The sequence below is a fragment of the Oncorhynchus masou genome, chromosome 9 (genome assembly GCF_036934945.1).
Source record: "Oncorhynchus masou masou isolate Uvic2021 chromosome 9, UVic_Omas_1.1, whole genome shotgun sequence".
Taxonomy (NCBI): domain Eukaryota; kingdom Metazoa; phylum Chordata; class Actinopteri; order Salmoniformes; family Salmonidae; genus Oncorhynchus; species Oncorhynchus masou.
The window spans coordinates 42,425,625-42,453,013 of NC_088220.1; the positions used below are offsets into that span (position 1 = coordinate 42,425,625).

Consider the following 27,389-nt stretch of genomic DNA (forward strand, 5'->3'; position numbering starts at 1 on the left):
AAAAATCTTACAAATGTCAGGAAGAAAGAAATTCAAAAGGAAATTGCTAAGTGAATCCACTGAGACCTTATCCTGAAATCAAATCAGACCTGTTCTACACTGACCATCCAAATGCTTGGCACAGACCTCCACAAGGCCAACAATGAAAAGAAAATAGCTGAAAATTATGCTTTTAATGCAGTGATGCTTTTAATCATAATTTTACCTTGACAGGCTTTTATTTGAGAGAAACTGTGGTTTAATTGACCCTGGTCAATCAACCAACTGCTCTTCCCTCTGCCAGCCTCTCGCTGACTTGGGAGTTAACCCTTCAACTTCTAGTGAATCTTTGTTTTAATTTCAACAGTTTACTACCTGTGATGTGCTAGATGCCTTCACTGGGGCTGATATGCTAGATCCATATTTGCTGTAGTTCTTTGCCCCCCTGATTGCTGAATCATTAACCCATATATTTAACCTGACAGTTATATCTGGTACTATCCCCAAGGGTGGGAAGGCGGCCCATGTACTCCCCCTTCCCAAGGTGGTGACCCTTGTGACCTAAATTGTTATCTCCCTATTTCTAAACTTTCTTGCCGAGCTAAAATATTAGAAACCTTGATTCATTCTCAGCTAAGACCTTTCTTATCTTATTTATTCTAAATGTACATCATTCGGGTTTTAGACCAGGTCACAGCACTATCTCTGCTGTGTCCCTAATTAGAAATGATGTACTTAACTGTATGGATAAAAAGCAACATAGTGCTGCCCTCTTCATTGACCTGTCAAAGGCCTTTGATACTGTTGATCACTCTCTGCTAATTCAGAGGCTTTCTTCAATTGGCCTAGACCAGGCTGCATGTAACTGGTTTAAAAATGACTTGACAGATAGAACTCAATGTGTATCTACTGATGGTGTTAAATCGGGTTTCCTGGATATTATGAAAAGTGTCCCGTAGGGGTCGATTCTGGGGCCTGTACTTTTTACTGTTTACATGAACAATATCGACTTGTCTGTAAAATAAATGTAACTAGCACTTGTATGCCAATGATACTGTTGTGTATGCTATTGTCCCCATGGTAGACCAGGCTGTATCCGAACTACAATCTGCCTTCATTTTATTACATAAAAACTTTTTTGACCTGATGAGTATTGCATGCAGGTAAAATTAAGTATATGTTGTTCCCAATTGATTATGTCCCTTCTTACAAGTATCTGGGCATCTGGATTGAGGAAAAGCTGCCTTTTAAAAAGCATATTCATGAGGTAAGAAGCTGAGAATAAAAATGGGCTACTTCGATAGAAATAGGCCTCTCGCTAAATGCCTCATGCCTCTCGCTAAATAGTAGAAAGACGATTATTCCGTTGACGTTCCTATCTGTCCTAGACTATGGCTGCCACTTCATTATAGTCAGTTTTAGTACTCATCACTGCATGCTCTACCATAAAGTTGGTTGTCCCTCTTTGAAGTCACATAGGTTGATACATCACTATGTTTTCATTCATAAAGCCCTTTTACTAAAAGTCCCGCTGTACCTATCATTACTAAACATTAGACATATGTTACCACACCCGGTCTCAGGGATGGCTCACTCTGGAAATTCCTTTGGTATCTGAGTTAGGTAAATCAGCTTTTAGTTATTGCACCTTATTTGTGGAACAATGTTCAAAATGTCCTTAAATCTGATGTTATGGTGCCTCTCTAGGGCCATTCAGAGCTGATTGAGGACCTTACTGATGAATGTGCTTGTTTTTTATGCCAATGTTTTTCTTTCTGCTTGCATTTTCTATTTATACTTTTATGTGTGTATTTTCTGTAATTCAAGGCTCATCTGTAAAAGATACCATGATCTCAGTATGACTCCCAGAACAAAAAAATGCCATACCATCAGTGTCTTATGTACAGAAATGCACTTCTGTAGAAATATAGCAAAACAGATTTGTTTAATAGGGTAAAACAATGAACTGGTCTCCTACCACCAGACATTTGAATGTTGTTTACAAGAGGAATGGCAGTTGGGCTGCAGCTAACGAAACAGTAGGATACCAAGACAAGAGCGGGTTGGAAGCTTGCATTTAAACAAACCCTCATTGCTATATTGACCCCAATCACCTTCCGCTTCCTAAAGCACATCGTGCCAAAGAATTACAATTCTTCCAGTCAGACACTTTGTATAGACTGAAGCCAGTGCCAGTTAAATAAATGCACATCTCCCTGGCATCAGCTTATTGGCATCAAGTTTTAGAATAATAAAAAGGTGAACGATATAAAGTCAAGGTAGAATAACCAATATCTAAAATGCATTTCCCAGAGACAATCAAACCTAATTTTAAACATCTAAATTGACCTATTAAATAAAGCATAAAACCCCACTATTTTTTAAATGATTTATTAATCCTGAACATGTAACTTGTGATTTTACAGGCACTTTTCCAACATTAAAAGTTACATTAATAGGTAGAAGGTTCAGGGATGGATTTGATTTATGTTGGGATGCACAATATTGTAAGTGTTTAGAGACATTTTGTATTAGGCTAAGTATAGCTTCCTGGTCCATTCTTGTGTTTGCTTTGTGACCCCAGGAAAACAAGCCCTTTCCAATATTCATTTTCCGACAACTTTCTACATAAACAAAATAGTCCACTGTGTCAGATGCTTAAAATATAGGCCTATTTCACAATACAAAGAGGGGGAAAAAAAATTACATTATCAAATCATGAAACGATGGGAAACTAAACAACGAAAGATAATGTTTGTAAAAAATGTTCTCCAAAGCTGAAAGTTCTGAAAGGAGAGAAACTGGTTCATTTCTCCTCTTTGCCTTTAGTTTTCCTGTACACCATTTCTCTGAAGCTGGAGAGGATTTTGCTCTCCCTCTTTCTCCTTTCCTCCTGGTTGAAAGATGCCAGAGCTCTCTTTTCATCAGCACTGTAGATCTGGTTTTCCTTTCTCAGACGCACAGCCTCCATACGACGATGTCTGGGGGTTACAATATTGCAATGAGCGTTACAAAGCAGTCAACCAAATGTGTGAAATACGATGAAACATTTGAAATGACAAGATGTAAACAGAAGAGTACTAATGTACCTGCTACCGCTCATCACAAAGCCAGACATCTCAAAGGTTGCGATTTCGTTGCTGGTCAACCCAATTTCACCTCTTCTTGGGATACGCTTGCCTGCTTTCACGTACTCTGCCATAGCGGCACCCTCACCCGGCAGCAGTGCATGACCAAAACTAGTGGGAAAAGGTATGTAAATCATTTGGCCATTCATTGATAATAAAAAATAAAAGAATAAAGAGGAATTTTAAAATCTGAATATAGTGTGGTAATATCCTGACAAAATGTGGAAGCAAGTTGTATTTACCAAGCGACCGGCTAAAACAGGTCAAATTCTTGAATGGAAGAAAGATCCTTCTATGTAAAAAGAGATACTCACTCGAGAGGCTTGTCATCCTGGGACAGGTGAGTGAGTGGGGCCTCAGGGCCCACCATGTGTTCGTCGATGCAGGTCCTTTCCACCCACAGATCCCCGTTGGCGTCCTCCTCCGACCCGTCGCTGCTGGAGTCGCTCGCTGACTGCTTGCGGTTCTTCTTCGCCTTCCTCTTCTTGGACTTCTTTGACCTGTGAGGTGAAGCCAAAACACGGTTGAGGAAAACACTGGTTGTGTATAGGTATGTCATGTATTTGTTATGGACAGTTGACTACAGTTGTGGCCAAAAGTTGAGAATGATATTAATTTTCACAAAGTTTGCTGCTTCAGTATCTTTAGATATTTTGGTCAGATGTTACTATGGAATACTGAAGTATAATTAAAAGCATTTCATGAGTGTCAAAGGCTTTTATTGAGAATTACATGATGTTGCTGCAAAGAGTCAATATTTGCAGTGTTGACCCTTCTTTTCCAAGACCTCTGCAATCCACCCTGACATTCTGTCAATTAACTTCTGGGCCACAGCCTGAATGATGGCAGCCCATTCTTGCATAATCAATGCTTGGAGTTTGTGGGGTTTTGTTAATCCACCCGCCTCGAGGATTGACCACAAATTCTCAATGGGATTAAGGTTTGGGGAGCTTCCTGGCCATGGTCCCAAAATATTGATGTTTTGTTCCCCGAGCCACTTAGTTATCACTTTTGCCTTATGTCAAGGTGTTCCATCATGCTGGAAAAGGCATTGTTCGTCACAAAACTGTTCCTGGATGGTTGGGAGAAGTTGCTCTCAGAGGATATGTTGGTACGATTCTTTATTCATGGCTCTGTTCTTAGGCAAAATTGTGAGTGAGCCCACTCCCTTGGCTGAGAAGCAAAGGATGCTTTACTGTTGGCATGACACAGGACTGATGGTAGCGCTCACCTTGTCTTCTCCGGACAAGCTTTTTTCCGGATGCCCCAAACAATCGGAAAGAGGATTCATCAGAGAAAATGACTCTACCCCAGTACTTAGCAGTCCAATCCATGTACATTTTGCAGAATGTCTGTCTCTGATGTTTTTCCTGGAGAGAGGTGGCTTCTTTGCTGCCCTTCTTGACACCAGGCCATCCTCCAAAAGTCTTCACCTCACTGTGCATGCAGATGCACTCACACCTGCCTGCTGCCATTCCTGAGCAAGCTCTGTACTGGTGGTTCCCAGTCCCTCAGCTGAATCAACTTTAGGAGACGGTCCTGGCGCTTGCTGGACTTTAGGTGCCCTAAAGCCTTTTTCACAACATTTGAACTGCTCTCCTTGAAGTTCTTGACGATCCACTAAATGGTTGATTTAGGTGCAATCTTACTGGCAGCAATATCCTTGCCTGTGAAGCCCTTTTTGTGCAAAGCAATGATGACGGCATGTGTTTCCTTTCATGGTTGACAGAGGAAGAACAATGATTCCAAGCACCAACTTCCTTTTGAAGCTTCCAGTCTGTTATTCGAACTCAATCAGCATGACAGAAGTGATCTCCAGCCTTGTCCTCATCAACACTCACTCCTGTGTTAACGAGAGAATCACTGACATGATGTCAGCTGGTCCTTTTGTGGCAGGGCTGAAATGCAGTGGAAATGTTTTTGGGGGAACAGTTAATTTGCATGGCAAAGAAGGACTTTGCAATTAATCTAATCACTCTTCATAACATTCTGGAGTATATGCAAATTGCCATCATACAAACTGAGGCAGCAGACTTTGAAAATTAATATTTGTGTCATTCTCAAAACTTTTGGCCACGACTGTAGATATGAGTGAACTTACTTTTTGCTCTTCTTCTTTTTCTTCTTCTTCACTTCCTCATCTGAAAGATAACTAAATTAGAGGGTGAAATAAACTTAGCTGGACAAGCAGCCTCTGCACTTGAATTTTTTCTTTTTTTTAAGGTGAAACATTTCTCACCACCAGAGTCCGACTCTGACTCGCTGTCATTGGAGTGTTTCTTGTTCTTCTTCTTTTTGGATTTCTTCTTCTTCTTTTTCTTCTTCTTATCATCTATGAATTATAGTGCACCTGTCTTGATCTCTCGCCAATTCAAGGGTGTAATCAGAACATACATTTGACTTACTACATAATATAGTATGCCCAGGTTACACTTTGTTCTTGACTAGTCAATGCATGTCATTCAGTCAGATGTAGGCTAACTGAGAACAGACTTTTATAGAAGGATTATTATAAAAGCTCATTTAGCATACTCACCGGATGAGCTTGAATCTGAGCTGCTGTTTTTCACATCCTCTTCAACTGGGGTATGTTCATCAGAGCTTATTGAAAAAGGACACTAAATTATCTAAATGTAGATCATTTGGTAGTTGGTGTGTATAGCCCAACTCTTTGAACTCTTATACTTGATTAGTCAGATCAGATGCATAATTACTTACTCTGGTGCCATTACTCTTGGTGAATAGCCCCAGACTTCAGGTGATCCGAGTTCACCAATTCTCTCCCTCTCTTGTAGCCGCCTGGAATAAAATTCATATCATTAGAAATATTCAAGAAATACATTAAACCTTGTGACCAATTGACTGATGACCAATTGTAGTCCTAGGCAGAGGAAGAGGCGAACCGAGAAGTTTTTTCACCGCCCAAGATCTGTCCACAAAAACAAGCCCACGAAGTGAGGACATTTTGTAACGAGGTCGAATTTGGTCAACAAAAAATATAATTTCTAATTTGCTGTGTGAGGCTTATTTAATCTGATAGAAGGTTCGTAATGGTTAGGTTGTTACGAATGTACTGATTATAAGTGGACTCATGTGGCACTTCGCAACTTACCCCAAAACAACTTTATATTGGAGTTCTGCCTGTTGTCAAAGAGATAGATAGGATTCATCAGGGATATAACCTGCTTTAGCATGGACATTGCCATTGAGGGCTTCCACCATTTAAAGTAGTCAACTGGGTGGGGATTGCTATGAGTTGGGTGCAATCAGCTAATGAAGAAGAAGAAAATGAACTGCAAAGATGATTCCTCTCTTTGTATAGCCTGTTGTTCACACTATCTGCCCTCTCATTGGCTAGAACGGTCCCACCTGATCTCGCCTCCTGGGACTATGGTTCCAGTTCAGGAAAAAGATGGCGGAATGGATGTTGAGTTTGAGTCGAGCAAAGTTGGTAAAGACTAATGTTCTGAATGGACAACTTTAGTAGCGAAAACTGGAACAAAAAGGAAATTGTTTAAAATTGGAGTGGAAGATACGTGTATGAATGATAATGAATCGCTTGTTGGGATGCATTTGTTGAGTAAGGATGCATGTGGGAAACACGTTTAAGGTGTTAAATGGTGAAGTATGTGCTAGGAAAAGTGGAGTCTGTCAGAGTGACCACGAGTGGTCTTATTTCAAATAATTATATTTTTGAAGAACAGAGGAAGATTGCAGTGAGCATCAAAAGAATCCGAACAACAGAAGTTGTGTTTTGAACTTTGGAGTAGAGCACCCGTCAAAGGAGTCATCTCATGGGTGACGACAGATGTTCAGGTTGAATACCTGAAGAGCATTCCTGGTGTGGTTGGTGCCCGGCGTCTGACCCGCTGGGTGAATGGAGAAAAAGAAGAAAGTCTGTCGCTCCTGTTTTTTGATAAAGAACAAATACCTACGCATGTGAAGCTTAGTTATGTAAGATACACTGTAAGAGCTTTCGTCCCCAAACCATTACAGTGTAAGATTTGTAAAGGATTTGGCAATGTTTCAAGTGTGTGCAGACAGAGTATATTGAAGAACGGTGTGTAGAATGACAACGGTGTTGCAATTGTGGTGGGGGGGATCATGATCCCTAGTTCCTGGAGTGCCCTGAAAGGGTGAAGGAGATTGAGGTGCCAAACGTTTGAGCAGTCACCCGAATCTTGTAATGCGGAGGAGCTTAAAAGAACTGAGAAAACAAGTGATGCTCGTGAAGATATGGTAGTGGACGCAACACAGCCTATGGTAAATGTTTGCTGCCAGTCAAAAGATCCACGTTGTGTTAATTTTTTAAAATAAAAAAGCCAGAATTTGTAGTGTTCATTGCCACAGTTATAAACTGTACAGCAGAAGTCTCAAAGAAGTCTAAGAAACTGGACATTATTGTGGCTGCTGCAGAATAGTTTTGGGGATTTATGGATATTACGTCTTCAGACTTGCAAGGGGTACTGGCGCCGGAAGACCCCACCCTCCCAGGTTCCCCTTGAGCCTGTGTAGGTATCGGATCTGTTAAAAAAATGTAACTGAAAAGTTTGATTTAGTTTATTGGTTGTTTTTGTTGTGCCATTTTTTGGGGAATCCTGTTTCCTTCCCGCACAGTAGGTGGCGGGATGCACATTAAATTGTGTGATTGCCAATATACCACAGAAAAAATATGTCACCTCTTCCCATCATTGTTAGAGCGGTCGCTCCAATAGCTTAAGAAATTCACTGTGCCCTGCAATTACATCTGCGACCCCGTGCATGTGACTAATAAACTCATCTAATCAAATATTTTATCAAAACAATAGACAATCTTTGTCCCAGGCTAGATGCACAAGTTCCAATAGCCTGGACTCCACTTCGTCCAGAGTTTACACACCTGAATCAAACGATCAAGACTGTGATTAGTTGAGTCAGGTGTATTGGCAGCTTGGGCTGGAACAAAAGACAACAATCTGCGGCCCAGGAGGTCATCTCTGATTTGGCTCATTTTAAACAGGACTTCACAAACCCTTGAAACAATTTGCCGTTTGCCAACTAGTGTGGGTCAAGCGTTGCATTTGCATGGATCTAAACAGCTGAGACCAGGTTGGAACTAATTAACTTGTGCGCGCTAACTCCATTTTACCTACCTGGAGATGAAGGCGTCTTGTCTCTGGCGTTGAGCATCATCCCGTTCGTAGTAATCATTCCTGCCACCACCACCTCCGTATCTACCAGCGCCGCCACCGCGCTGATCGGACCAGCTGTGGTTACTGTACCTCTCTCGAGATCTAGAACGACTGCGGGGGTTTTCCGTACGAAACCTTTTGGCATTTCTCTCTCTCATTTCTCTTTCTCTCTCGGACATTCGGGGAGGTTTAAGGTCTTCTTCATATCTGGGGGCCTTGGGCATGGGCCCAAAGACTGGACTTGAGTCGCGAGATCGACTGCCGCTGCCAGAACGGCTCCGTCGTCGTCTCCTGGGGCCTCTCTGTTCTTGATCGGACAGAGGCATAGCTTTCGTCTTATGTCCACTAATATGAACAGCGTAATTCGATATGTAGGCGAAGAATAAACAAGACTAGCTACCGAATCTACTGTTTAGGCCACACAGCGTTGTTTCTACGTGAGTTAAGAAACGGGAAATGATTTTGTCCGTGGGACTGTAAACAGGTCCCCCATGAAACATGGAGCACAATGCTCTTTAGTTCCGCGTAGTTAGACGCTCGAGCAAATGTTGCTGTCTTATCAATACAGCCCGGAATTCAAATGTTTTATCAAATAATGCCGCTGAACATATCTAGTTTGAAACGTTTTGAACTGAGGCAAGTGTGTAGATACCACACCATATGCAACTGTTTTGACACAAATGTCACGACTCCTGTTGGCCATGCATGATCAAGCAGCAGTTTGTTTGTCCCGAATTTGGAGAGCGGCTGACATGGGACACAACCATAGTCTCCAGGATCCCAATAGAATTCGTATGGGGTGTGCTCACGTAGCTTACAGTCGTTACAAAATAGTACTGTTTGTAAAGCACCACTGATAAAGTTGTTTATACTGACTCTACACACCCACTCACATGCATGTTTTGATAATTGCGTTGTTTGCTTTACAAACCTCTCATACCGCGGTCGCAAATCATATGAATTACAAGGCTGAGACAATAATACAAACACACCTTTGTTTTGATCACAAAACCGGATATCAACATCATCAAATCACCTCTGCTTACTCTAATACAGTGACAACTAAAAGATACCTAAAACAATTTAGTCATACGCGTTGGGACCAGACAGCATCAGATAGATGGATGCTTTCTCCGGTGAGACACATTCAGCCTTTTGCGAATTTAAAGAAAATAGTTTTGTATGACCAGACTGCGTACACTTATGTTGATTTTGTTCACCTACACCAGACGCGATCAGGTGTAGGTTTAAATATAAAAAACTCTGAACCATATATTTATTTAGGACAGGTCAAAAACCATTAAACATTTATGGCATTTTAGTTGGCTAGCTTGCTGTTGCTAGCTAATTTGTCCTGGGATACAAACATTGGGTTGATATTTTACCTGAAATGCACAATGTTGTCTACTCCAACAATTTATCCACAGATAAAGGGGTAAACCAAGTTAGTTTCTAGTAATCTCTCGTCCTTCAGGCCTTATATGGTGGTTGGCAACCAACTTTGAGGTGCATTACCACTACCAACTGGCCTGGAGTGTTAACCTCAGTTCATCTTTCAGTCACCCAAGTGGGTATATGCTCCTAAAAAACAATGAAGAGATGGGAGGCAGGGCTTGCAGCGCACCAAGCGTCACAAATAGAACTAAGTTATATTTTAGCTCCTGGCTATGCAGACGCTCGTTGACATGCGTGATCAGTGTGGGGTTGGATAATGTCAATGTACATTTATTTTACGACGCGAGCGTGTGGTCAGCATGTCTCAAATTAATGTCTCAAATTAATATCGTTGGTTCAGAGATAATTCAACCTGCGTGTCCTGATCGCGTCTGGTGTGGGTGGACAAAAATCAACATGAGTGCGATGGCAGAGGCACGCACACGGTCTGGTCAGCATGTTAGTGTATGCCTATAGTCTGAAATTGCCTCTGGAAACTTGGTGTGTATGCTTGTGCAAGTTAACAGATCACTAGATTGATATGCATAAATGTGCAGTGACTCCTGTTTGAAGGAGGGAAGACAAAGTGCTAAAGCAATATATATATATATATATATATATATATATATTTTAAACCAGCCACAACCAAAATCAAACAGTTGTCTGCATGACGAGAGTCTCCTCATTGAATGGAGGAAAGGTGTATTTATCCCCGGGACAAACCCGAGCCCAGGTGTGTCCCATTTCGCTGAAGACCCTCCCGGCTCCACTCACCGACGCCCTATTAAGGAAAACAAGAGCAAAGAGAAAGAATTCCTCAGACTGAGTGGGAGGGTTGTCACAATTAGATCATTAGATTGATGGCCATTTTGTTTTGCCGCTACTTTTTACTGCCCACGCACACACTCTCATCTCTACCTGTGTAAAATATGGTTCCTCCTGAAAATATTCGGTGGCACAACCTTATCCAGGTCCTAATACTTATAATAATATGGTTATTATGTGCTAAAATAGCAAGGGTTTGTTTCTTACTAAAGCCAATTCTAAAGTATAATTTCAAGTATAGTAATCTAAAAGGCTCTATCTACATGGTCAATCCGACATGCATGGCCTCTGCAGAAGTCAGGATATTAAAAGCCAATTTATCCTGGATCCGAAGATTTGAACAAGGGCTTCAAGGCACTGCATGGTCAATCTGGCGTATGCATTGGCTGTGCAGCATTTACATGATAAGGCATCTGCAGAAGTCAGGGCATTCATACTTGTGCTTCGTGGAACAGCACCGAGCTGTTGTGAAGGGAGTTTGTGTTTATACAGGGCCTCCCGCCCTCAACTTCCATCAACCAATCATGTCAATGTGGAGCTATACTGACCCCTCCACATTGTTCCATTTGAGAGAGGTGATGTGGTACAGAGCTCAATTTGGCCTCTGCATTGCCTCTTGAGGCTCTGCAATTGCATCACACCATTCATATGACTCCTCTGACCACATTTTCAGATCAAGCATAAATTGGCTTTTAGTATGGAGTGTGTGAAGCAATTGCAGATCCGCAGGAGGCATGCAGAGTCCAAATCAAGCTCCATACCGCATTGCCGTGGGCCTCTCAAATGTTTAACAATACAGAGGGCTTTGTATAGCTACGCATTGACATGACAAATCCTGTATAAACACAAACTCACTACTTTGACAACTTGCTCTGCTCTGCTCTACTAAGAGCAAGAAGTGAAACCCCTGAAGGCTGTATCAAAGTAAATGCTGTACAGCCACTTCAGACATCAGATGGACCATGCAGAGCCTTTTATACTTCTTGCCTATGCTGAGCAGAGCAGGGCTGTTGTGAAGGAAGTTGTCAAGAAAGTAAGTTTGTGTTCATACTGGACCTCCCGCACCCACCTACCATAAACCAATCATGCCAATGCTGAGCTATATGGAGCCCTCTGCATTGTTACAAAATTTGGGCTGCTCACAGCGATGCCCTATGGAGCTCAATTTGGCCTCTGCATGCCTCTGGAGGCTTCGCAATTGCGTCACACCATCTATATGGCGCCTCCGACCACATTTTTGGGATAAAACATAAATTGGTTCAGGTATTTCAACAGTGGCATGCACAGCAACTGGGAGCCAGGGAGACATGCACTTAACCAAATCCCCCACGTGCATCTTGAAATATAACTATATTCTCAAAATGTAGACTTTATTCTCTAAATTCAATGTTGAGATTATTCTCGAAATATTGCTACTTTTTTAAAGTACTATTGTGCAAAAAATAAGAATCCAAGTACCACCACCCTTTGCTGTTCCTTTTTTTCCCTCTTCACTTGGCCTTAATACTCTTCCATACATCTAGACATGACCTCTGAGAAGAGCGGAAGGGAGATGACGGAAACAGATGTATTGTTTGAAACTGTTGGCGAGTTAGGTGAAGACGAGAGCACGGAGAGTAAGAATGAATGGGATACACTGGTGAAAAGGAAAGTCAAAGTTGTGGTTGAAATTAGGAAAACCCTACTCTTTTTTTTCAGAGTGAGGGTTTTGGACCAATGTAACCTGGACGATCCTTTGGAAGTTTCGTTAAATGTCACGGGTGTGTTGGTTGAAGTGGCATTAGTGAGGGTATCAAGAAGTGGGCTTATTTTGAGTTCACAGCTGAGGCATTAAATAAATCCTGTCAAAGGATGTTCTGCCCTCACAGGCCCCTGAGCCTGTATAGGGATGAGACTTGAATTGGAATGTGACTGAAGGAGTGGGATGTTTTTTTTATGTGCCACATTTTTTATATTGTTGATGATGTTGGTTTATCCCCTTCCTACAATGGATTTTTTTCTATAGTTTACCACACGTACTGTAGGTGGCGCCAGGCACCTCTAGGGACTGTTTGGGGACCGCAATAATACCATAAAAGAAGAAAATACTTCGTTTGGAAAGAACAATCCATCATAAGGCTTGGCGCTGCAGGTAAATAACAAGTGTTACTTATAGAAGCCAACCTCGTATATTGGCCTCATCCAATAATTTTGTCATGATGGATCAGCGTTTACCAAAAACGTTGCAACCTGCCGCGAACCAGGAAGCTCCTGTAGCCTGTAGCCAACTAACGTTAAGCTAAAGCTATTGTAGATACTTTTCCTATAAGTTATCCACAATAATCAATCAATACTAAGTTGTATCTCCCCTAATATGCATGTGAGCTAATAGATTATATAGATACTAGGCTGCCTTAAATCACATTTATGTGATTGGCATGCAAGACTCAATTGTGTAGACCGGCCTTGTGTTAGTGAATGGTGTTAGGCTAACGTTAGCCAGTAAGCTACAAACAATGCAGATTCTCTTTCGCTCATTCCTACAAAATTGGTTGTGCAGTAGTGATGGGAAGTTCGGCTCATTACTGACTCTGAACGTTTTGACTCGTTAAGTTAAAAAACAATGAATCTTTCGACTCATTTCACCAATTTGAATCAGTAATGCCCAGAGCACGCAGGACCCCCTACCGGCGAACGATGAACTGAACACTCGAAGGAGTACATTGTACATGCCTCTCGTTCATAGGGGCCTTATTGGAGTGGGAATTTGTGACTGAGACTTATTAACATTTGTTGGTTGCTAGGCATACAAATAACGTTACTCCACGATAGGCCTACATTTGAAATCAAATTAATTCATTAAACCATTTTCACGCCAGCAGATGCATCAAAGCGGCAGGGTAGCCTAGAACGTTGGACTAGTAGCTGAAATGTTGCAAGTTCAAATCCCTAAGCTGACAAGGTACAAATCTGTCGTTCTGCCCCTGAACAGGCAGTTAACCCACTCTTCCTAGGCCGTCATTGAAAATAAGAATTTGTTCTTAACTGACTTGCCTAGTTAATTAAAGGTAAAAAGAAAAGTGCCTTTACAGAAACCCAGCCTAAAACTCCAAATATATTGATATTTTCAAATACATGCAACTTAAACGTTTTTAATATCAATACATTTTTATTTGAAAATCTTTTGGACATCTGAGCAACTTGAGGGAACCTTATTTGAGTCAGAAAATGATATTTGTATGATAGGTAAGATATACACAGTGGTGTATAAAGTACTTAAGTAAAAATACTTGAAAGTACTGCTTTAGTTTTTTGGGGTACTTCACTATTTATATTTCAGTCAACTTTTACTTCTACATTCCTGAAGAAAATTATGTACTTTTTACTCCATACATTTTCCCTGACACCCAAAAGTACTCATTATATTTTGCCTTTTATTTTATTCATCTAGGCAAGTCAGTTAAGAACAAATTCTTATTTTCAATGACGGCCTACCTCGGCCAATTGTGCACCGCCCTCTGGGACTCCCAATCACAGCCGGATGTGAATCAGCCTGCATTCGAACCAGGAACTGTAGTGCCACCTCTTGCACAGTGCCTTAGACCACTGCGCCACTCAGGAGCCTAGCATGCTTGAATGCTTTAGCAGGACAGGAAAATGGTTCGATTCACACAGTTATCAAGAGAACAACCCTGGTCATCCCTACTGTCTCTGATCTGGCGGACTCACTGAACACATGCTTCGTTTGTAAATTATGTCTGAGTGTTGGAGTGTACCCCTGGCTATCCATAAATTAATAAAAAAAACAAGAAAATTGTGCCGTCTGGTTTGCTTAATATAAGCAATTTGAAATGATTTGTACTTTCAGCAATTCCATTTACTTTTTATACTATAGTATATTTAAAACCAAATACTTGTAGACTTTTACTCAAGGAGTATTTTACTCGGTGACTCACTTTTTACATTTTCTATTAAGGTACCTTTACTTTTACTCAAGTATGATAATTGGGTACATTTTCCACCACTGGATATACAAAACCTTGCAGAGAGCCTACACTACCTTTCAACCACATGGGGTCACTAATAGGCTGACCACACCACTCGCGTCACGTGCGCGAGCGTTGCAAAATAAATGTAGACATCTATGTTATTCAATTATTGCACCCACACTGCTCGTGAGTGTCTGCGTTGCCAAGGGCTAAAATAGAATTCCTTTCTATTTCAGACGCAGTTACCCACGTGCCATCAACTCATTGGTTATACCCACGTGGGTGATTGAAAGACTAACTGTGTTGCCGGTCTGTGTAGTAATACTATGAAAGTTTAGATGCCAATCACCATATAAGTTCAAAGATGAAAAAGCATGGAAGGAGGAGAGATGACTAGAAACAATTCAGTTGACCATTTTAGCTAGCAGTGTAGTTAGTTTGCCAATTATTTTATTCACCACTCTAGCTTGTATAATAGGTAGCTGACTCCTACCTACCTTAAAAGAGTGACTGCCCCTAAAAAGCAACTTCTAATTTTGAAAATGGCATATGTGCCATCGATATGAGTCAGAAACATTTATTCTAGTGTCAAAATTGACTACAAAATGTAAATAGGAGCATTTTTGGTCATAAAGTTAGTCTTGTCCAAAACTGAGATTTGCCAGATGATAGGGAAGAATTGTCACGGAATGAAGGTTACCGTAACAGTTTTCCGTGGATTGAGTTTATTTTAATCCTGTCCACAGCTGGCAGCATCCAAGTAATCATACATTTGGAGAGCAGCTTCATGGGACCTGTAATGTCCATGGTCAATTTGGGGCGGCAGGGTAGTCTATTGGTTAGAGTGTTGGACTAGTAACCGGAAGGTTCCAAGTTCAAACCCCTGAGTTGACAAGGTACAAATTTGTCATTCTGCCCCTGAACAGGCAGTTATCCCACTCTTCCTAGGCCATCATTGAAAATAAGAATTTGTTCTTATAACTGACTTGCCTAGTTAAATAAAGGTTAAAAAAAACATTTGGTTTGACATTTGATATCCCTATGGGGTTAGATGGGGACCATCAGTAAACTACACAATGTACATATTTTAAAAGGTCAGTAGCTCCACATTTTAATGACCTAAAAATCTCCGCCTATAAAATGTAATAATTCATATACAAATATTGAAAGCATTTAAAGACAACTAAAACATGTGCAACATGAAAATATCGTCAGATTTCCATTTTGTAATTCATTGACGGTCCCTAACTAGCCCCAGAGAAAGGCTATCCAAAGTCAAACTAATTTTGCCACGGCAAGCCAGTTGAAGCTAATTGGCTAAATAATTTGTCTAACTCTTCCCACATCCACATCAAACCACACCCCGAAACCAACTCACGTTTGAGTTCAGTCAAAACCAAATCACGTTTGAATTCGGTCAAGGCAGCTAGCCTTTATTATTATTATTTTTTTTAAAAATCAAAACCCAGAATTTTTACGCGTAATTATAGTGAAACACGGAAATTCTGGTCTTAATTTTGACAGTTCGTTGCAAAAGTGATATATTTTGGTATTTTAGTGGTAAATCTAGCTCTTTTTGCCGCTAGCGGTTCAACTCTACCATTGAAATCATGATGTAGGTACGTCATCTCAAGGGAGAGTTCGGTTTGGGATGTACTGGGTGGTACCACCTCAAGGCTTACTATAAAATCAGGTGATAGGGCGCCATATTTGACAATGGTCTTGATAAGTGGAGTGTGCCAATATATTTTGCATCATGCTTCCTTGACAAGACAACTGACGTTACACCAAATTAAAATGGCCGTAAATCACATTTCTGCTTATGACCAAATTCAACGTTTTTGCTTACCGTTTCATCTGTGATTTTACAAAGAAAAAAAAACATGTAGGCTATGAGAATTATATGTTTACATTCGTAGCTACATCCAAAGTAACAAGAAATAGATGACAATGGTGGTCATGTCAACTGTGTATATTACCCTAAGGCTGTGACTGGGGGCACAGTCTGCAAAAACAGTTGACTTATAGTTCAATGGTTGTGAGTTCTAACTCCACATGGGGCAGATATCTTTTTTTCTCTCCAAATCCATTACAGTATTCATCCAATGCCCACACACCTCTAAGTCAAAAGAGTGAAAAGCATACCTGTGAGAATGGGTCACCCTGGTGGTAGTTGTAGGTGTTTATACAGTAAGACCAATCTGTGAGTTAATTTGACCATTTGAAAAAGGGCTACTGCATAAATACTGCGGGTTGGATTGAATTGAGCCCCTACTCTTCATTTTCAAGGTGATGATTGCACTTTTCTTCCCAATACAATACTGCAATAAATGTGAGTCCATATTTCAAATGTATTTTTTGTGCCCCATGGGTTCTTGCCCCACACCCACCCCAAAGTTAATATTTATGAGCAATTCACCTCACCCACAACTTCTCACCTGAATGCATTTTTTTTTTAATTTGAAAGGGTTGGGCAAAGGCTAAGTTGGGGTTGAGAGTTACCCTTTAATGAAACAATTCTAAAATGAGGCCAAATAAGGAAGTGTAGTCGCCCTTTAAAACAATGAGCTATTACAGAGATCATTAAATGATGTCGAGATACTAATGTCTCCACCAAAACAATGGGAGTCTTTGTCCCAAAGGCAGGAAGGCGTGCGACAACCATAGAAACGCATTGTGCTTATTTTGGACAGATTTTGGCGACCGTGAATCCTCTCGCTTCGCCTCTTCTTCTCTGGCTACTATGAATGCATGATTAGGTTACCCAACAAGAAGTGAAAGGGGATTTTAAATTTACTGGTAGCAGTACAAAGACGGTCAAGTCAATGCATTTGTTATTCATTGCTTTTATCTTCACTCCACAGGGATGTCGGGCCTAAAGCTGATCTCTGCAACTGACACCCGGTATTCAGGAACGGTGCTGAAGTCGATGAATAGACAGCGAAATAATGGATTGTTCTGTGATGTCACCATAATTATACAGGACCGTAAATTTAGAGCACACAAAAACATCTTGTCCGCGTCAAGTACTTATTTCCACCAACTCTTCTCAGTGGCTGGACAGGTGATCGAGTTGAATTTCATCAAGGCGGAAATCTTTGAGGAAGTCCTGAATTACATTTACAGTTCCAAAATTGTCCGCATTCGTTCCGACATGCTCAATGAGCTTATCAATGCTGGGCAGGTGTTGGGCGTGAAGTTCATTGCGAATCTAGGCGTACCGCTCTCCCAAGTCAAGGGCCTACCTGGCCTGTCCAAAGACACAGAACACAATGAAGTAAGCTCCGTGGAGAAAGGCAGTACAGACTCAATGGGGATGATGATGATGCCTATTGTCACCGAGTCCTTTTCAGTGTCTGCAGAGGAGTTCAGTCAAACTGACAAAAGTGCAAACAAGGATCAGGACTCGGACGATGACGACATTATGTTTGTATCCAAAACGGACACCACCATGAAATGCAAGCCCTGCGAAATCATCGATTTGGATGGACCCAATACAGAGGAAGACTCTGTGACAAAGCAACCAGGAGAGGCCAAACCCGCTTTGACAAAGGACCAAGAGAAAACAGTCAAAGCAGCTCCGCACCTCAACAGCTCCTCGCAGACCTTGCAAGGCCAAACTCTTCTGATCAGACCCATGGTGTCCCCTGACACAAGCTCAAATATTGCGTCTTCACCCACTGGAGCCTCCTCTTGCAGCACACCCACTACGCCGGCTAGAATCGGCACTTTCACCCCCAAACTCATCAGCACCTCCCTGCCCTCAGAAAACCACAAGATAATAGGAATCCACAAGAAGCAGGTTACACTAGCTCGACAGAGTGACTTAAAAATCAAGCTCTCGGCCCCTAAGTCACCTGGCGGATTCATCAACGAGGCAGGCCTCAACATTCCCCAAATATCCGCCACCACAAAAAAGACGATAACACTAGATAAAGCCTCAGAGATCGACTCGTTTTCTCCAGGCTGCAAGGTGTATGCCAATATCGGGGAAAACACATATGACATTGTCCCCATGAAGGACGACCCCGGGGAGGGAGACTCTAAAAACAGTAGAGGGGGAAAGAGGTCTCTGATGGCTACCCCTCTTCAACCTTTCACCACCTCTCAACTGCCACAGGGTGCCACGATCAAGAAGACCAAAACAGAGCAGCAAGATCACTACGAGCTCATCATGGACGGGAAGACTTTCTTTGTGTGCATGGTCTGCAAGCGTCCCTACGTGTGCTTGACGAGCCTCCGGCGCCACTTCAACACCCACTCCTGGGAGAAGAAGTACCCGTGCCACTACTGTGACAAGGTGTTTGCTCTGGCCGAGTATCGGACCAAACACGAGATCTACCACACAGGCGAGCGGAGGTACCAGTGCCTGCTGTGCAACGAGATGTTAATCAACTACCAGCTATTGTCGACTCACTGCAAACAGGCCCACAACCAGGACCCATCCAGGAGGAAACAAAAGGACGACACCGACAACAACTTGTACCGCCTGCTCCCTTGCAAAACGGTGCAGTTCAAGACCTACTCACATGAGACAGACAATTCAGATTCACGAGGGGTCCCTATTATCCAAGAGGATGGGAGCGTCCAGCACATTAACCCTGGAAGGGGGCACCTGGCCAACCCACTACAGTTACAGTCCACCCAGGGCAAGATGTTGAACTGGGATGACATCTTTGTGGAGCCTGAGGCACAGCCTGGATCAGGTGCCCACCGGCCAGGGAGCCACCCTATCCAATCTCCCCCAGGCTCTTCTGAGTTTGAGTTTGTCATACCAGAGACGTACTGAGCAGGGTGGCTCACCGCTCTGTGATCTATGCCTTGTCAGTGGGTCCCCTTATTTGAATTTTGTTTCCTGGATCCACGTCGAATGTTGTCTTTTTCAAACGTTTAACAGTTGTTTTAGCTAAACTGAGCTAAACTGTACAAAAATATAAACATACAACAATTTCAAATGTTGTACTGAGTTACAGTTCATACAAGGAAATCAATCATTGGAAATAAATTCATTAGGCTCTAATCTATGGATTTCACATGACTGGGCAGGGCCAGCCATAGGTGGGCCTGGGAGGGCATAGGCCCACCCACTGGGGAGCCAGGACCAGCCAATCAGAAAGTTTTTATTACAAACAGAAATACTCCTCAGCACCCTGTGACCACCCCCAGCTCGCCCCCATTCAGATGATCTGGCAGGTGAAGAAGCTGGATGTGGAGGTCCTGGGCCGGCGTGGTTACACGTGGTCTGCGGTTGTGAGGCCGGTTGTACGTACTGCCAAATGGTGGCGGCTTATGGTGGAAAAATGAACATTCAATTCTCTGGCAACAGCTCTGGTGGACATTTCTGCAGTCAGCATGCCAATTGCACGTTCCCTCAACTTGAGACATCTGTGGTATTGTGTTGTGACAAAACTGCACATTTTTAAAGTGGCCTTTTATTGTCCCCAGCACAAGGCGCACCTGTGTAATGATCATGCTATTTAATCAGCTTCTTGGTATGCCACACCTGTCAGTGGAAGGATTATCTTGGCAAAGGAGAAATGCTAAATAACAGGGATGTAAACAAATTTGTGCACAACATTGTAGAGAAATACGATTTTGGTGCTTATAAACAATATCTGAGATTTTTTATTTAATCTCATGAAACACAGGACCAACACTTTACATCTTGTGTTCATATTTTTGTTAAGTGTAGTTGTTTTTAGGAAATTCCTATGTGCTCTAGCTAGCCCATCCGGAGTGTAATGTGACTTTTGTTCTTATCAAGCTCTTGTCATTGAACTATGTATTGGCGCTCATTGTATTTCTACTTACCCCTTTTTATGGTAAATATTTGTGAGTACTCTGTCTGGAGTGCCCATGCAGTTCAACAGAAGGACCCTAAATCTAGGCATACACATTTATTTATTGTTAGATCTTTATTTTTTTATGAAATATATTTTTTTATCGGGAGTCAAATTACCTTATGCCTTTCGGGAGATAAAATGTTCAGTGGTGCTGAATGGTAACCGTTGATGTTTGTTGTTTGAACAGAGATTGGGTCAGGATGCTGGATATTGGTGGAATTAATGGATGTCATTCATCCCTTTGTTTTCTGAAATCCACACTTTTTAATTAAACTTTAATTAAAAACAACCACCGACTGTTTCCTCATTGCTGTTGTTATAAGATGAATCTCAACAAGGAAACAGTCAGTGGTTGTATTTGATTCACCTTTTATTAAAAAGTATGGATTTCAGAAAACAAAGAAAGGCACACAACTACAGAGGACAAACAGGTACAAGGTAAGTGTTTCATAATTACATTTTTAAAAGTATTGATCCACAAAGCCTGGTCTCTGCTTTACTCCGTTGGTGGAGTTCATCAGAAACTTCCTTCACCATGGAGTTGAGTTTAGTCAGCTACCTCCTACTCTGTATGTATACAGTTTGCCTACATAGTGTATCATAGGAATCATGTAACTTGAAAACCATTTCTTTCTGTAATGAAATAGCACCTAGTGCAGGATTGTTCTGTAGATCATTATTTTTTTTATGTCCATTCCCCTTGTCAGTGTGTATTTGAATTGAGTTGGACTGTGGAGAGCTAACTTGACATTTTATACTGCATCATTATGTCCTTCACTGACAACTTTTATGGTAAAAAAAACCTTACACAATTAACAGTGGTGTATCTTGTACATAATTGTGACCTTTTTCACTTGAAATTGTTTCTGTTTTAAAAACGTATTTATTAGGTATAGTGCTAAACAAATGTTAATAAAGATTTTTTTTTAAAGTGTGCCTCATTTTGGCAGAATGGAAAAGACCTATTAAATGAGACGACTACACAGCATTTTAGTTTGAAAGAGTTTAAATCTGATAGTTTTCCTAAATCCCATAGTAATGAAGGCCCCTCCATTGGCATTTTTTCCCTGGTGGATGGTTATTCTCAAAAATGGAAAACAAAATGCACCTTGTGAGGTAGGTATTTCATTAAGGATGACTCATGTTGACTATTTAACCTTCTTGTCGTCTATGGGAAAACAACACCGTACAAGCATTTTACACAATTACTTTTAATGGCGGGACAATCAATCCACGCCAGTCAACAGAAGTCCATCTTCAGCGCAGCGGTTGAGAAAGTGCTGTTCAAAACAAATTTTGCAAAAACAAAACGGATTTCTTTAATCGATCATCTCAAGAGGCTGCACTTTACTTTGAGGCCAATGCATTTTGTGATTAAGACAACACAAAGGGGTGTTCTTTTGGTATACTCAAGTGTACATGTGTCATAACCTATTATATTACACCCATAAAGAGACAGGGGAGTTTAGTGTTTAGTCCCTTTACAAAAATAAATAACATTAGAAGTGATCATTTATTTTTCAGATTCCTATGGAGTCAGATACCTGCCAAAATGATGAATGTACATATTGTTAGGATCGTAAGAAAATCCATACTTAAATTGTTAGGATCGTAACAAAAGCCAAGTGTGAAACAAACGTAAACGTGACATTTCATCTGTGAACATACAAACACCATGTTACGACTACGGACTGACATTTTAGGCTTGAACAAATCTTGTGTTGCAATTCTGACGTACAATAATACCTTAAAGAGTTTTGACAGTTGAATCTCGCCAACAAACAACAAAACGTACACCAAATATACCCAAACAAGTATAACAGCATAAAAAAAGGGATGTCAGGGAAACCGGAAAGAGGTATCCTGCACTTTGTCAAGTTAAAAGTCTCCATTCTCTAGTACTCCTCAGTTGAGTTTACTTCACATTTACGTAGCTAATGTAATTGATTTGTTTGCCAGCGCATGTCTAGATGGCATTATGCCTCTCTTTTATTGATGTATCTACAGTACCAGTCAAAAGTTTGGACACCTACATTCAAGGGTTTTTCTTTATTTGGACTATTTTCTAAATTGTAGAATAATAGTGAAGACATCAAAACTATGAAATAACACATATGGAATCATATAGTAACCGAAAAAGTGTTAAACAAATCAAAACATATTTTAGATTTGTCAAAGTCGCCACCCTTTGCCTTTGACAGCTTTGCACACTCTTTGCATTCTCTCAACCAGCTTCACCTGGAATGCTTTTCCAACAGTCTTGAAGGAGTTCCCACATATGGTGAGCACTATTTGGCTGCTTTTCCTTCACTCTGCGTTCCAACCCATCCCAAACCTTCTCAATTGGTTTGAGGTCAGGTGATTGTGGAGGCCAGGTCATCTGATGCAGCACTCCATCACTCTCCTTGGTCAAATAGCCCTTACACGGCTGGAGTTGTGTTGGGTCATTTTCCTATTGAAAAACAAATGATAGCCCCACTAAGCACTAACCAGATGGTCTTCTTCTTATTGGTGTCTTTTTAGTAGTGGTTTCTTTGCAGCAATTCAACCATGAAGGCCTGATTCACACAGTCTCCTCTGAAAAGTTGATGTTGAGATGTGTCTGTTACTTGAACTCTGTGAAGCATTGATTTGGACTAAAATCTTTGAGGCTGGTAACTCTAATGAATTTATACTCTGCAGCAGAGGCAACTCTGGGTCTTCCTTTCCTGTGGCGGTCCTCATGAGAGCCAGTTTCATCATAGCACTTAATGGTTTTTGCGACTGCACTTGAAGAAACTTTCAAAGTTCTTGAAATTTTACAGATTGACTGACCTTCAGGTCTTAAAGTAATGATGGACTGTCATTTCTCTTTGCTTATTTGAGCTGTTCTTTCCATAATAGGAACTTATAGGGTCTTTTACCTAATAGGGCTATCTTCTGTATACCACCCCTACCTTGTCACAACACAACTGATTGGCTGAAACGCATTAAGAAGGAAATACATTTCACAAATTAACTTAACAAGGCACACCTGTTAATTGAAATGCATTCCAGATGACTCCCTCATGAAGCTAGTTGAGAGAATGCTAAGAGTGTGCAAAGCTGTCATCAAGGCAAAGGGTGGCTACTTTTTGAAAAATCTCAAATATAAGATATTTTGATTGGTTTAACACCTTTTTGGTTACTATATGATTCCATGTGTTATTTCATAGTTTGTCTTCTATTCTACAATGTAGAAAATAGTAAACAATAAACAAAAATCCTTGAATGAGTAGGTGTGTCCAAACTTTTGACTGGTAATGTACTTTGAAATGAACAAGGGAGAGGTTAAATGTAGGCTAAGTCTGGTAATAAGCTTATTTTCACAGTTCACAATAACTCTGTTGCAGTGGTCTTAGGTAGTCTCCATATAGGCTATTCCCTCCATCATGACACTGCTGCCCAGTTGAAGAGCTTGTGATCTCCATGCAGCACCACAGCACCATGAGCCTTCAGAAAAGCAACCCCTCAACCTCAGAAGATGGTCTTCTGGAGGCATGCAGTCAGAGTCATTATACCCTAATAAAGTGCAGAGCATGCATGATGCGTGCAACTTCTCATTCCAACATATTTTAACATTTTAATTAATCCTTCATTCAGTTCAGTCAGTATGTCACCCATGCAGTCATATGTCTGAGTTGCAATAGGAACTAAATCAAAGAGAATAGAACAGTCTTATCCATTTGTTTATTTTAATCCACATGTATTCAAACTTATTTGGCCTATCACATTAATAATAAGTTTAATTTAGGCATATCCAAATAAAAAATAGGCTTTCAACTTGTAGGTGTTGCAATTTAGGCTGTCATTTTGGGTACTGGTGTCATGTGGAATAATTTTAGAACTCTGTTTTATAACTTTTTATTATAGGGCTCTCCTTAAAAAGAGACCCCAGCTCACAGGCCTCTAAATATAGCCTCCAAATACATTTTCTACATAATAGTTAAAGCACGTGCAGTGGCTGATAGGAAAGATGTCACTCAGGACAGGTTATGACCAAGACATAATCAATATTTAGTTTTGTCTTGTTTGGGATATGGATATATCCTCTGCGTGATGGGGTTGTGCATCGCAAATGGCTAGAACAAGCCTACATACCGAGTCGGAATCACTAACACTCAAAATGCCTAATATAAAGGCCTACAGTCCGTGCTCCAAATACTGGAAAAAGTGTGATTCATTAGTTTACATGATCACCACAATAGCCCCACGCAGCTATACAATTAAAATTCTGCCATTATATAACACACAACAGCATGGCATATTTAGATAGAGTTGATTTAGGTTTATTCCGCTAACATCTGGGCTAGAGTTGCTTGATTGACTAGCTAACTTCGAATAGCGACGTTCGGTTCATGTCCTTTGCAGATGCCACATCACTGACAAAAGTTTGTACGCATAAAAAAAGATCTGTAAACGAGTAAAGGGATGTGTAAAGTAAGAATTTAACTTGTAAATGGGGCGGCAGGATAGCCTAGTGGTTAGAGCGTTGGATTAGTAACCGAAAGGGTGCAAGTTGAAATCCCCGAGCAGACAAGGGATTGCCGTTCTGCCCCTGAACAGGCAGTTAACCCACTGTTCCTAGGCTGTCGTTCTGCCCCTGAACAGGCAGTTAACCCACTGTTCCTAGGCCAGTTAACCCACTGTTCCTAGGCCAGTTAACCCACTGTTCCTAGGCCAGTTAACGCACTGTTCCTAGGCCAGTTAACGCACTGTTCCTAGGCCAGTTAACCCACTGTTCCTAGGCCGTCATTGTTCTTAACTGACATAAGGTTTGTACATTAGACAGATATGTTTCACACATGGTTTTTATTACGATCCAAACAAGTCACATATGGATTTTCTTATGATCCTAATGATACGCATGTTCAACCTTTTGGCAGGTATCTGGCTCCATAGATTTCCCCCCAATCCACCCCACAACAAAGGCTTTTTTTGTCATTATTGCCTCTGCTATAACCCTGCTCACAATCTGCGAACAACAACGTGAGATAAAGAGTAATAGGATGAACTGTGATCTATGCTTCAAAACCTTCATTTTACATTACACTTTGAGATACAATTGTGTACCTTTACATATGTCCAAGCAACGTTACAGATTAAATTTCTAATGATGTACAGTAAATTGCACGCTTTTGGTGCTAATGGAAATACGCTAAAAGTTGAGCTTGAAAGCAATCTAACAGTGTTAATACTGGTTCAACGTGACATTACCAAGGCGTATCAATCAGTCCCTAATCAGACAAACCATTCCCAAACCACGACACCAGTGTCATGCCACTTAAAGGCGATGCAAAAAATAAGGAGTAATCACGGTGCCACTTTTGACAGGAAGCATTCATAGAAAACAGAGAGAGAGAAACACACTGACTGAGGTGCGAGTCAGAGGGAGGAGACCACATTGTCCAAGGTGGCAAGCTTCTAATCTGGTCAGGATAACTGGTGCTTCTCTGAGAGTCGACAGATTTGGATAAGGCACATCTGTACAGTCGTGGCCAAAAGTTTTGAGAATGACACAAATATTAATTTTCACAAAGTCTGCTGCCTCAGTTTGTAGGATGACTATTTGTATATACTGCAGAATGTTATGAAGAGTGATCAGATGAATTGCAATTAATTGCAAAGTCCCTCTTTGCCATGCAAATGAACTGAATCCCCCAAAAATATTTCCACTGCATTTCAACCCAACCCTACCACAAAAGGACCAGCTGACATCATGTCAGCGATTCTCTCGTTAACACAGGTGTGAGTGTTGACGAGGACAAGGATGGAGATCACTCTGTCATGCTGATTGAGTTTGAATAACAGACTGGAAGCTTCAAAAGGAGGGTGGTGCTTGGAATCATTGTTCTTCCTCTGTCAGCTATGGTTACCTGCAAGGAAACACGTGCCGTCATCATTGCTTTGCACAAAATGGGCTTCACAGGCAAGGATATTGCTGCCAGTAAGATTGCACCTAAATCAACCATTTATCGGATCATCAAGAACTTCAAGGAGAGCGGATTAATTGTTTTGAAGAAGGCTTCAGGGCACCCAAGTAAGTCCAGCAAGCGCCAGGACCGTCTCCTAAAGTTGATTCAGCTGCGGGACTGGGAACCACCAGTACAGAGCTTGCTCAGGAATGGCAGCAGGCAGGTGTGAGTGCATCTCCATGCACGTTGAGGACTTTTGGAGGATGGCCTGGTGTCAAGAAGGGCAGCAAACAAGCCACTTCTCTCCAGGAAAAAAAATCAGGAACAGACTGATATTCTGAAAAAGGTACAGGGATTGGACTGCTGAGGACTGGGTAAAGTCATTTTCTCTGATGAATCCCCTTTCCGATTGTTTGGGGCATCCGGAAAAAAGCTTGTCCGGAGAAGACAAGGTGAGCGCTACCATCAGTCCTGAGTCAGGCCAACAGTAAAGCATCTTGAGACCATTCATGTGTGGGGTTGCTTCTCAGCCAAGGGAGTGAGCTCACTCACAATTTTGCCTAAGAACACAGCCATGAATAAAGAATGGTACCAACACATCATCCGAGAACAACTTCTCCCAGGAACAGTTTGGTGACGAACAATGCCTTTTCCAGCATGATGGAGCACCTTGACATAAGGCAAAAGTGATAACTAAATGGCTCGGGGAACAAAACATCAATATTTTGGGTCCATGGCCAGGAAGCTCCCCAAACCTTAATCCCTTTGAGAACTTGTGGTCAATCCTCAAGAGGCAGATGGACAAACAAAAACCCACAAATTCTGAGAAACTCCAAGCATTGATTATGCAAGAATAGGCTGCCATCAGTCAGGCTGTGGCCCAGAAGTTAATTGACAGCATGCCAGGGCGGATTGCAGAGGTTTTGAAAAAGAAGGGTCAACACTGCAAATATTGACTCTTTGCATCAACTTCATGTAATTGTCAATAAAAGCCTTTTACACTTATGAAATGCTTGTAATTATACTTCAGTATTCCATAGTAACATCTGACAAAAATATCTAAAGACACTGAAGCAGCAAACTTTGTGGAAATTAATATTTGTGTCAT

General features: G+C 41.3%; 2 protein-coding genes across 2 annotated transcripts; one reads left to right on the forward strand and one right to left on the reverse strand.

The window, feature by feature from the left end:
• Window positions 1-2,354: 2,354 nt before the first annotated feature.
• LOC135545995 (NF-kappa-B-activating protein-like) lies at window positions 2,355-8,754 on the reverse strand. Its single transcript, XM_064974047.1, has 8 exons — window positions 8,240-8,754; window positions 5,826-5,906; window positions 5,644-5,708; window positions 5,347-5,439; window positions 5,209-5,248; window positions 3,422-3,607; window positions 3,069-3,218; window positions 2,355-2,960 (listed from the first exon to the last, which is right to left on the reverse strand). Exons 1-8 carry the CDS (start codon window positions 8,602-8,604, stop codon window positions 2,786-2,788), a joined length of 1,155 nt encoding a protein of 384 aa, XP_064830119.1. The 5' UTR covers window positions 8,605-8,754; the 3' UTR covers window positions 2,355-2,785.
• Window positions 8,755-12,576: 3,822 nt separating this feature from the next.
• On the forward strand, window positions 12,577-21,284 carry LOC135545996 (transcriptional regulator Kaiso-like). Its single transcript, XM_064974048.1, has 2 exons — window positions 12,577-12,668; window positions 17,370-21,284. Exon 2 carries the CDS (start codon window positions 17,372-17,374, stop codon window positions 19,292-19,294), a length of 1,923 nt encoding a protein of 640 aa, XP_064830120.1. The 5' UTR covers window positions 12,577-12,668; window positions 17,370-17,371; the 3' UTR covers window positions 19,295-21,284.
• The last annotated feature ends 6,105 nt before the right edge of the window (window positions 21,285-27,389 follow it).